This window comes from Chrysemys picta, chromosome 4, assembly GCF_011386835.1.
Source record: "Chrysemys picta bellii isolate R12L10 chromosome 4, ASM1138683v2, whole genome shotgun sequence".
NCBI lineage: Eukaryota > Metazoa > Chordata > Testudines > Emydidae > Chrysemys > Chrysemys picta.
Window position 1 is genome coordinate 126715224 of NC_088794.1, and position 12870 is coordinate 126728093.

Below are 12870 nucleotides of genomic sequence, written 5' to 3' on the forward strand. Positions count from 1 at the left end.
AGATGCCATAGAGAGATTAAAGCCCTGACTCAGTGAACACTTATGCACATGCTAAATTTTACTAACATGAGCAGTCCTATGGACTTCAGTGGGGTTACTCTTGTACATAAATTAATCATTTGTGTAAGGATTAGTCTACACTACTGTGCTATATCGGCGCAACTGCATCAATGCAGCTGCGCCACTGTAGCGCTAGTGTTGGACGGTGCTTAGGTCGATGTAACTTGCGTCATTCAGAAGGGGTGGCTTTTTCACACCTCCTGCATGACGTAAATTACATTGACTTAATCGGTAGTGTAGATGAGCCCCAAATGTTTGCAGGATCAAGGATTCAGTGACACCAAGAACTGGTGAATCAGTGGTGGAGGTAGGAATAGGACTCCCTCATTCAAATTGCACAGTAGTGATCAAAACCCCTTCAATTGCTAGTTTCAATAACAATTTACAAATTGGTTCCACGTAGCCTATCTCCTAAAGTCAGAAACTATCAGATTGAGATTTGTAATATCTTCGGCTAATCTCATGCTCTGTCCCATCTCCAGAACTCGTGTTTTTGGTTTACAGTGTCTAATCTCCATCTTCTAATCTTCCCTCATGTGCTTTAAAATGGGTTTCTGTTGCACTAGCTGTACCTAAGAGGGTTTTACTGTGGAAGTGGAAAAGTACTGCTTGGCTGATGAAGTCAGTATAGATGTCTGAGCTGGCTTAACAGAGACACTCATTTTGTGGGGAAAACAACAGAAGAATTCATGATCAAATTTGGAGGTTTTATGATAGGCTTAATGAAAGAATTATGCTACATGAGTCTAGAGCTAATTTTGTTCTGATTCAGACCTAGCTACTGACCTCCATGTTCTTTTTTTACTTTGTAAGGTAAATCTAACCATGTAGCTTTATATGTGTATAGATATATAATTTAATCTATCCATACTTTACATATAAAATATACAAACACGCATACAGGTCCTGATGCAAAATCCACTGAAGACAATAGGAGTATTTCCATTGACTTCAGTGGCCTTGGATCAGGCCCATAGTATTGTACAAATGAATGATGCATTATTTGAATGCTTTCTGGGAGGCAAGGACAAAGGTACATACCTCCATCTTTCTTTTCTCTTAGCTCATTTTTTTTAAAGTTCTCAATTAAAAACAAATGAAAAACAAATTGAGGCTGTGGGGAGCGTTGTGGTGCAGTATTTGGTATCAGTGAACTTTAGGCGAATTTCTAGACATCTTCACTTATTTTATTTTTTCTTCCGTTTAGGAAAGGGATAAGTTCTACTTGTCCCGCAGCGTCATCTTAGAATTACTGCAGGCACTGAAGTTAAAGTCACCCTTACCAGATACGAACCTGCTGCTGTTGGTACAGGTACAGTAGATATGCCTTTAAAACTATTTCATGCTATCCACATATTGTGAGTGCTCACACCTCAGTTCAGCAAAGCACAGAAGTAGTGATTCAGTTCTTCACCATTCCAAATAAAAACTAAGTATGTGACGTTAAACATGTGCTTGTCCGAATCGGGGCCTTCAAAACTAAGGATGACATCTGAAAACATGGATGCCTAAATTTGGACACCTACATTCATATTTATGCCCCTAAATAAGTGGCCTGATTGTCAAAGGTGGTGTTGACCCACAGCACTTTTGCTAATGCGCTGGCCTGCAAATCCCATCTCAAAGGAATCTCAGTCTGCAGGGTTCATTCATAGCTCCACAGCTGGCCAAGTGATAGACTGTGATTAGCAAGGCATGCTAATGGGCAAAGATTCAATTTGTTCCTGCTTAGAGGAGCAGCAAAGTTGTCTCCGCAGCATGTCTGTCCAGGCCATTAAGGATCCTCCCCTAGTTGAAAGCATTCTTCTAACTTTGTAATGTAGACCAAGCCTAGGAAACATTTCTCCTCCTTGCTATTCTGCTGGCTCAAGACAGGATTTAGGCTGGGATTTTCAAAGGGATCTAAGGGAATTGAGCACTCAAATATCATTGAAAGTCTATCGGGGTTGGCTGCCTAACTCCCAGAGACTCCTTTGAAAATTCCAACTTTAATCAAAGAACTTTTCATCTATCCTAGCTACATATGTGACTAAATTAGAGGTGAGCCTGAGTTGTAAATGCAGACCTGGATCCAGATTTCTTTCAGGTTCAAGGGTGTGAGAAAGATCCAGGGTCCTACTTCGGCTCCCACTTTAACTGAAAATGAATTTTAAGGACTCCTGTGGAAGCAAACTGAAAAAACAAGCCATCCAGCAAAGACCACCTACTGAAGACCAGCAGTTTTGAACACAACCAGCTGGCAGTAGCTGTCCTCTGCTGTACAATGGACTGGTCAATGTTTGCATTAAATAGCTTAAAAATGACAAGGAGTCAGCATTAAAGTGACACAAATGGCCCAAAGCAGGATGTTGTGCTCTGTAGATGCCCTCTTTGGGTCATTCACAATGTCCCGCTCATCACAGTGTTTTCCCCCTTTTATCTGGCCAGTGGCGCACAGCGCATATATTACCTCTCCTGAGTCACACTGGTATATTAGTTGTAGAAAATAAGCAGTTGCTTATTGACAGAACAGTAAAATCGACAGCTTAAATTACAGAGCCATTAGAACAACTCTGAAAACAACTATTATAACAGCAGTATTGAAAAAACAGATTTTTCTTTTTGTGTGAGGAAAAGTGATTTTATCCACTTTAATTAAAAATCAGAAATGTGCTTTTTAAACAGGGACTTCAGGTAATGTTAGCCAAAAACACAAAGTAATTCAAAAGGAGGAGACTGGATGGCTCAGAGAATTGTTAGTATTCTTCAAAACACTGATCCAAATCCAGCCTAGGGTGGTAGTGACAAAAGTTACCATCTGATGGCTATTCAGTGCTTAGGGCAAACTTTTTGGCCTGAGGGCCGCATCGGGTTTTGGAAATTGTATGGAAGGCCAGTTAGGGGAGGCTATGCCTCCCCAAACAGCCAGATGTGGCCTGGCCTCCGCCCCTTGCTTCTCGCCCCCTGATTACCCCCCCCCCCCGCTCCCTGTCCCCTGACTGCCCCCCACTGCCCCATCCAACCTGTCCTCTCATTCCTGACTGCCCCCTGGGACCCCTGCACCCATTCAAACCCCCCGTTCCCCACTCTCTGACCACCCTGACCCCTCACCACCACCTCGAACACCCCTGCCCTCTATCCAACCCCACCTGCTCCCTGCCCCCTTACCGCGCTGCCTGGAGCACCGGTGGCTGGCGGCACTACAGCCACACTGCCCGGCTGGAGCCAGCCACGCCACTGCGCAGCACAGAGCACTGGGTCAGGCCGGGCTCTGCAGCTGCGCTGCCCGGCTGCCCAGAGCATTGCACTGGTGAGGCAGCGCGGTGTGCTGAGGCTGCGGAGAAGGGGGAACAGCAGGGGAGGGGCTGGGGGCGAGCCTCCCGGGGCAGGAGCTCAGGGGCCGGGCAGGAGGGTCCTGCAGGCCGGATGTGGCCTGCGGGCTGTAGTTTGCCCACCTCTGGCTTAGGGCCTGCTCCAGTGAGGTTCCGCTGCAGCTGTCCTGTTGTAAGATCTCCCGGGTAGCCGCTCTATGCTGACGGGAGAGAGGTCTCCCATTGGCATAATTAAACCACGCCCAACGAGCGGCGGTGGCTATGTTGGAAGGAGATGTTTCCCCGCTGATATGGTGCTGTCCACACTGGCACTTTTGTTGGAGAAACTTATGTCGGGCAGGAGGGTGTTTTTTCACACCCCTGGCTGACAAAAGTTTTAACGATAAAAGTGCTAGTGTAGACATAGCCTGATTGCCACTGCATCACAGGCTAAGCAGTTCCAACTTTTCCACATTGCTGTATCTATGCACTTCAGTCCTGGGGCTACCTCAACCAGTGACAAGATAGTTTCATCTCCATAGCCCATTGAAGCTGGAGTTCCTCTGTTGAGACTGCCGGAAAGGGTGTCAATTAATAACCGTTTTAGTGGTTTAATGATGTAATGACTTGTACGCTAGGAACTGGACAATCTATCTCGTATAAGGCGCAACCACCTATTCAAGTGCCTGATCCAGGTAGGGTCTGAGTGTTTTCTAAGGGCTGGGAAGAGGACCCAGAGCTACTGACTCAGTCCCATGCTCCAGCTGCTAAACAAAACTCCCTCTCATCTAACTTGTAAATGTAGAACTACAATTGCTGCCAACCCAGCATTCCCCATACACTAAATTCACAGAAACACCCTTGAAAGTAATCAGCTAGTAACATCACATTTATTAATTTTTAATAAATTTAATTAAAATTTTAGATTTACTTCAATATTCTTGAAATGAGGCGATGTCTCATTTCACCACTTTAGTGCAGAGAAGTCTGTAGAAAATTCATATTAATTGTATTATCTTATGTTAATCAAACCTGTGGCAGGGGTAGCGTGAAATGAACACAAAGACAGTTCTCATTTTCACAAAGGTTCCTGCAGAACCCCCCCCCAACCTATTAACGTGTATATACACTTCTCTGTGTGTGATGCATAGAGGACATTGGGATTCACTCCAGATGATCGAGCTAACGTGGGGGCTCGGAACACTTTATTTTAATGATAGAGCAAGCGTGGGCTGAATAACAAAGGAATTACTGGAATGTGCATTCAACACCCACATTAATTCCAGATTACTCACTGCCATCAGCATTACTGATGACATACATACTAAATGTGATGAGAATCATTTTTTCACACTTTACTAGGAGAGCGATAACACTTTGGCCAAATTATGCCTGGCTGGGGCACAGGTGTCCTGAGTAAGTTGGAAGAGGTACAGGGAGTCTCTTCCTCCGAACAGCCCCTGCAAGGGACAGCTATAATGTGTCTGCTTGTGCTCTCCGGGAGGATGCAAAATAAACACCATTTTAAAAAGCAAATACGCACTTCACCTTGCTGATTTAATTGATAAGCAGAGCTTAGTTTGAATGATTCCCTACAGCACTTTGTAAAGGGTGTTCTGCCTAGTACTGCTGTCCAGCTGCTGTGTGCTGCATAGGGATAGACACCACCAACCCCACACTACAATGCTCCCTTTGGCTTGTGCAGCTCTGCCAGCTCCCCTTGCACTCAGGGCAGGGCTGACATTCACCCCTAGTGTGGGGCACTTTTAACTCCTCTGTCACATGGTGTCATCCACTGGAGCACCCCCTCATGGCCATGTGTGGCTCTGCAATGCCTTGCTCCTGTTTTCCCCTTCAGGGCTCCTTAAACAATACTCGCACGGTCTTGCTCAATCGCAGAACTACCTGGGGTCCGATTTTTTTAATTAAACTAACGAAGTTCCCAGAAAGAAACATTTTAAAATCTTCCCCTCCTCCCTGACACACTGTCCTCTCTTTGGGGACCATTGCCGGAGGCTCTCTCTCCCTGCAGCTTCACTCTGCAGTCCCCATCTAGCTCTGCTTTTCCTTTGAGCTTTCTTTACTCTCACTCACAGGCTTTATCTGCCTAGCTCTCCCCACCAGTCTCTTGAGTTTCCCCAGGTGACTGGCACCTGCCTCTGGCAGTCTCAGCTACTCTGTCATCCACACCCCGTCCCCTTCTTCTGTTTTATGGCGAAGCAGATCACTTGCTGAGTCTAAGACTGCCAAACATTGGACACCATAGATAATTCAAGAATTAGTCTTTCACCTTTCCCATATTCTTAAAGAATTGCAATGCTGCTTTTTTTTTTTTATAGGACCCCATTTTCCTGATGCTCTTACTAAGCGTTACAGTGAAAATTTTAAGGCCTCTAAATTTTTCATATAAATACCCCCTTTTGATGGTAAACTCTTGGGGGTGCTCCCAAAGGAGATGATCAGCTGTTTCCTGGACCTTGCATCTTTGTTTGTTTATTAGAAACAAATGACTATTTAAGCCACAATGGCCAGTTAGAGTAAAATGGTTCCATTTATAATTTTCTCTCAGGGCCTTAGAATATATCAGCATTTTCAACTCTTGGGTGTATTTCACGGAATCTTTCTCCCTTTGTTTCTTGTGCCTTTATTTCCTCTCCATTCCTTTCTTAACTCATTTTTAATTAGATTATTAAACTCCAGTTTACTTAAGGGACTCTTCAAACCAACTTGCTTGTTTTGACAGCATTTTTTGCCACTTTATCTGCCTGCTCAATATCCATCACCCCTGCATGCGCTGGGATCCATGCTGTTACTATGATTACACCCGTGTCAATTCTGTTAACAGTAATAATTCATTAAGCATATTATTTCTGCTGTCTGAAGTGCCATTTCTGATTGCCAGTAATCATGATAAGGAATCAGACAGGATGACCACGGTGGCTGGGTGCTCAGCTATGACCCAATTAATGCCAGCATTATCCGTGCCAGTTTAGTTGTCAAAATGGTTACAAAATTTGATAGCCATACAGCTTTCTGTGTGAAGGGCCACAGAATGCTGCTTCCACTCTTCCTGTTCTTACATCTTTGGAGCCATCAGTATACATTAGGCATTAGCATCCCCACTTATCACAAATGGATTGATTTGCTATATCCTGCATATTTAACACTCCTTTTCCTCTTTTAAATTCATTATACAGTTCCGTATCTACCTCAGGAGGTATAATTTTCCAGTTATAATGCATTTCCCTAAAGCTATAGATTTTAACCTCTTTTAGGTCTTTGTTTTCCACTAATTCCTTTGTCCACTCTTTAACCCTACTGAGATGAGGCATTTTGAGTTTTTGCCCTACCCGTTGACCACTCAACATGCGTCATATATTAGCTTAGTGTTTCCGTCTTCACTGTTTCCAATGACTTTAGCCCAAAAGGTTAAGTCTCAAACCTTCCCTCTAAACGTAAGAGGCATTTCACCTGCAGCTATCTGCAGTACACGCAGCGGCATTGTGATGAAGGCACCACAAGCAATTTGCAACACTTGAGCTTGAACTGAGTCAAGCTTTCCCAAATTCGTTTTTGATGCTGCATGGGATGCCTCGCACCTATACTCAATAACTACCCCTTCACACCTTCAGCTTCCTGCGGGCCTTTTACATTGGAATGACCAAACTCTTCTCAGATGGGGCTCATCTCATAATCAGGCTTAGCCCCAGTCTCTCCAACCTATGGGCAAGCTACTCTGTTACATCCTCATTGACTTTAATGGGAGCTGAGGGGAAAGAACCCTTCTCAGGAGTCACTCAGCACCTCTAAGGATTGGGCCCTAGTTTCTTCAGTTGTTGTTCTGCATTATGTTAAGCAGAGATTTGTTTATCTGAAAGGTCCAATAATTCAGAAAGAACAAATCTGTACTGCTGTAATTCTCAACTGTCACTCTTAGAAAAGTTGAAGGTTTGACTTTGGCCTAGAATTTAGTCATTAACTGAATGTGAAACATGCTTGTCTACTGTAGCGTATTATTACTTTCATTTTGTTACTGGTCTAAGTGAAGAGTTTGGCAGGTAGTTGTGGTCATATTAACATTTCACAAATGATTGTTTGCAGACTCAGAAACTGTTGGTTTAGACTCTTATAACGTAGTTTCCCAAATTCTCTGGGTTCCTCAGTATTCTATTCTCTTCCCTCTGTTTTTTTGTTTTACGTGTTGATCAACATTTATATCCAAATATTCAAATTAATTAGTGAAACTTTCCTTTAGGGTTAATTGTATTCTGAAAATTGATATTCACAAGATCAGTATAAGCATCTATTTAAGCATGGTTTTTACATTTTTATGATTTATTTATTTATAGCAAGGTTTCTTGGTCGTTGTTTTTTTTTGCCCAGCATCCAAATTTTGTTCCACAGAGGATAACACTGAAATCTTGCCAGGAGCCAATGGCCATGCCTGCTTTGCAGCCCCCACACCATATCTTCATTATGGAGGTGTGGCCCAGGCAGATTGTATAGGAACTGCTTCTTCTACTAGCATTTTAAATCCCAAGGGCTTGATTCTGTCCTCCTTGCAACAGTGTAAACCTGCATTACCTCTGTGGAAGTCAGTGCAATTAAAGCAGTGCAAGAGAACTCAGAATCAGGCCTGATGTTTCATTTCTTTTTAACTTACATGTTTTATTATTTCCCCTTTTTAACAAGACCCATGAAGTGGCACCCATTGTGGGCCAGACTGTCAACTGATGTATATCAGTGTAGCTCTATTGACTTCAATGGAGCCAGGCTGATTTACATCAGCTGAGGATCTAGTCCTCCGAATTTAATCATAAAGCATAACTGACTGAAATGATCAAAGATGAAGGTCAAATGTTAAGATACTTCTCGCAAATATTTGTTTAGAACTCTGAGCATGAACAGATGGATATTTACCCACCCAGATTCAGCAGACATGTCCATTTATCCATTACCCAACCACTTTATCTCAATTAGCAGACAATGTTAGGAAGAGCTCAACATATATTTCCCATCCTTTTGCAATGTGACCCTACGTATGACGGGTACTAAATCTATTGCCAGTGGCATCTTGATGCTTCATAGTATTTGTAGGGAGTTAATATGAATGTCAGTGAGTTGAATTGGAAATAAGAAATTTTAGTTTTGAGCATTAGTTTGGTTTATCCAGCCCTTCTTCCCGGCAGTTCAGCTCTGGAAGGATCCTTGCAGCTGCAGGCCAGATGGTAACGAAAATTATAAACTAAAGAGGAGCTAATTGCTCATTACAAACTTTATGGATTTGGTTAGCCATTGTTCATGTTTATATTAATCTTTGTTGCATAACCCACCCCATTGAATACTTTGCATTTAGTATGTTAACAGGATGCTAATAAGGCTTTTTTGTTTTAAGGGAAAATAATATTTAAAATCAACAATGTTTCACTTTAGCAGACGTTCTCTCTTGAAATTACTGAATATTGACACAATATTTTACCTATAGCAATGCACATAAGCTACCATAATGTGTTAGAAATACCAGGCCAGATTCTCTAGTGAGTGCAAAAGGACCATAATACAGCAGGAAATGTTCAACAGACAATTCCTCTGGCATAGGAGAACTTCCTACTGGCATATCTTCTCAGAGTAGGGGAAGTGCCAAGGGTGTGTTGGAGGGCATGTCAGGAGTATGCCTGTCCTCCACTGGTATAGGGTCTATTAAGTTTCCTCCATCTGTGGCATAATTTAGAGCAGCCTAACAGCTACTCTAAATATCACTGTGGCTGGTCCATACCATAACTGCTCCCAGAGGCCTCCTGCTTCCCTCCCTATGCCAAATAGAGCTCTGGTACAGAACAGATTCTGACCAACCGTGACTGAAATGGTATGGGTCACATCATGGTCTCTCTTCAATATAAATTGGAACCACTGGCTTTACTCTGGTGTGAAACGAGCGTAAATGAGATCAGAATCACGCCATGTATATGGGGAGACCCTGTCTGAATGTTACCCTACACGTATCTTTTTCTCTTCATGGCATTTATCCCCAAAGAACAGATTGACGTCAAAGATCTAAGTTTAATGTTTGAGTGTTTCCAAGTCTTGGTATATAATACGAATATTCTAATTAAAATACATTGCAAAAGATATAGGTCATGGGAGATTGACTGGAAATGCAGCTTCAGGCACTGCAGGGGACATCTGGGGCCAAGATTGAGGACAATCAGTGGTGACAATGGTGCCAGACTTGTGTGTCAAACAGTTAATAGATATATTATGTAGTTTGAAGCTGCCTAAATCAGTGAAACAACAACATACACTGAGGAAATCCAGGTTGACACCTCAGCTTGGGAACCTTGCTTCTGTGTCTGCTCTTTGGGGGATGACATACTGCTTCTCTATGGACAGAAACTACAAGAATTGCTCAAGTACAAGGACAATGTTTGTTAGGATAGTAAACTCTCTGGGGCCGGCATCTCATCATCTTGTCTGCAAAGTGTCTAGCACAGTGTTGGAGATATATAAAGAATAAATAACATTATTAAAAGGCCTGGTGTATGACTATTGTGGACATCAGTGGTTTTGGGGGCAGGGGAATTAAAAGTAAATAGAAGTGTAAAAATGGAATCAAGAAAAACAAGGAACAATTAAGCATGATAATGTTCAATGACAGCTGCTCTAGATTAACAAGAATTTATTGGGTTTGATTCAGGGATCAGTGGGTGAAATTCTATGGCCTGTGTTATGCAAGAGGTCAGACTAGATGATCATAATGGTCCATTCGGAATTTAAAATATGTTAATATAATTCATCCTTAGTGTAACTCCAGTGATAGAGTTCTCCAATAGAGATTCATGAAAGTTGAATATTGCCCATTGATCCATCCTTCTTTACTTCTGAAATCAGTCACAATAAGAAGAGCCCATTGAGGTTATTTGGAGAAATGCAAAAGTTTCCCATTGATTACAAATATATTTAGGTTTGATAGAAAATTTCCTATTTTATCTTATAATTTTCTTCAAACCATTAGTGCACAAATCAACATATATATGTCAATTCATATACTTTAAAGTCAGTTTTTCTATCTGATTAATTAACTTGTTTATAACAGACAAACTAGCTTTTTTATAATGTCAGGAACTCTTTTGTGTCCAAAAGCAAGTTGCCACAAAAGTCAGCAAAAAGAGATCTGAGTTTAATAAAATCATAAATTACTTTTTAATGTCTTCAGGCTCCTACAAATATAATTCATCTTTAATTTCTTATTAGTTTGTTTGTGCAGATGCTGGAACAAAACTAGCTGAGTCAACAATCTTGCATAAACAGATGATTGCATCTATGCCTGGAGTAAGTACTGAACCACACTCCATCTCTTTGTTTCTGCTTTTTTAAAAATTATGTCTCACGCAGTTCTGACGTTCAGATTGTTTCATGGAAATGTCCTTTCTCTTACCTTTGTTTCTCTTCTGGCTTACTGGGGCATTGAAGATAGAAGCTTGGATGATTCATTTTTATAGCATGTTGAGAACAATTTAAAGTAACACAACTTGATCCTGCAGCCTCTACTTTATCCTTACTCACATTACAAGTCCCATTGACTTCAGTGGGGCTTCTCACTCAAGTAGGGGTTACCTTGCTAGTCTCCAGAAAACTGAATTGGGGAGCAGACCAGGGAGGGAGATTTCAGACAATTGCCCCCACTTTCCCAAAAGAAAGACACAGGTAAAGAAGGAAGTTAAATAATCCTGTAAGGTATTCAGATTTATCATGCTGGGTGTAGCACAAATACCAGTAGATAGATAGGGTCTTGGGCCTGTCCTTAGTCATCCCAAGTCTGCTCCAGGATTTGCAGACTGCTTTTCTATGCTCAAGTCTCACCAGCTCTATAGATGGCCTAACAGGTCTTTTCTGTATCTAACTTCTGTGATTCTATGACTTTTAACTCCAAGCCGCAATGATAATTAACACCTCTCCTAACAGAACCTTTTAATTGTATTTTGATCAAAGTATCCAGATTGCTCTCGATATAACAAGACATGGAATAAATTGATCACTTTAGAAGAACTAACAGAAGAGAAAGTTGTTCTGCTGTTTGAATGCAACATATTACTGCCAAAAGAAACAGAATAAATAGTAGGAGAAAAGTCTCTTGCAATAGAGGTTTATTATTCAGGAGGTTTGAGCACAATACCTTTTATAATTCCATCCCTCAGTTTAAAAGAACCAATGTGGAATCCTTAGTCCACAGAAACTGGATGGAGGACACTCTGACAGGGCTGCCAGTGACCTTATTTTACTGTTTGTTATTCTGTCAAGAGAACTGACAGGCATAGCATTTGAACAGGCAGAAAGTGTTATAGTTCAGCACCATGTAGATTTATATTAACATAGAAAAATGAGAACTACTTCGGTCAGCTGCTTAAATATAGAATTTGAGCAGATTCTCAAATTTCAGCAACTAAAACTCACGGCTGAATAATTTTATGAACAAAAACAACCCTGGCTGTTATTAATGCTCATTAAAGGGTGATCAGTTAATATAATCATAGAAGATTAGGGTTAGAAGAGACCTCAGGAGGTCATCTAGTCCAACCCCCTGCTCAAAGCAGGACCAACCCCAACTAAATCATGTTTAGGATGTAGACCATTTACTAGAGGGGTCAAAGAGGAATATCCTTTCCCAATGTACAGTATTGCATTACAGACCAGGTGCATTATGACTTTTTGTCTTCTTTTAAAGCTATAGGTATTGGCCACTCTTGGAAGCAAGATATGAGATTTGATAAAACAATGGTGTTGTGTAATGCAGTAAGTGTATTGGACCCAGAATAATCCTGAATTGATAGAAGTTTGATTTTCAGAGGTGCTGAGCAGCCACCACTCCCACAGACTTCAGCTGAAGTTGCGGGTGCTCACCACTCCTGAAAAATCAACCCCTCGCATTCAGAGGATTCTGCCTTTGGGTTAAGGGGAATACTCCACCAGTCATAGGCACCTTCTCACAAAGCTTTTATGAAGAGCTCTCTGGCATGACCTATGCTTAGCTTGGTAATTTAATTCACTGCATTGCTCGGCATGTGCCTTGCAGATCTTTTACTAACTGAGGGCTAGATTGGCACCTGGCAATGTGCCCTGAGTAAGGGGCCATGCACAACTGCACTTCCCGGGAACATAGCCCAGACCAAATTGTGACTCTATTACATCACAGTTTGGTCCCTGCTCCCCTTTTGCTCCATGGGGGAGGTAATGCAAGCTAGCCTTTTTCCTGGCACAGATTACTTCTCCCTGTATGGTGGCACAGCTGCTTACCCACCTGTGACTGAAATGCAGATAGCTCTTGCAAGAGCATAGGGAGATGTTTTATACCCCCTAATTCCCCAGGGCTGCTGGTGTGTAGGCTGGCTCATGATTGAGCCCAGTGTGCCATCTGTCCTCTCCATTTAAATAGGAGTTGAAGGAAAGAAACTGTCTTTATTGTGTCTATTTTCCTCAGGCTATTTGTAATTATGGAGGGGGGTTTGTTGCAGTTTCTTAAAAA

At 42.0% G+C, this 12870-nt stretch overlaps 1 protein-coding gene across 16 annotated transcripts in view; it reads left to right on the plus strand.

The window, feature by feature from the left end:
* Nucleotides 1-12870, plus strand: part of UNC79 (unc-79 homolog, NALCN channel complex subunit) — a 144316-nt gene that overhangs the window by 110941 nt on the left and 20505 nt on the right. For all 16 annotated transcript variants that reach the window (XM_065593522.1, XM_065593523.1, XM_042858643.2 and 13 more), the window contains 2 exons: nt 1268-1372; nt 10602-10679. In XM_065593522.1, the coding sequence (XP_065449594.1) occupies nt 1268-1372; nt 10602-10679 (183 nt within the window). The remainder of the gene's footprint in view (nt 1-1267; nt 1373-10601; nt 10680-12870) is intronic.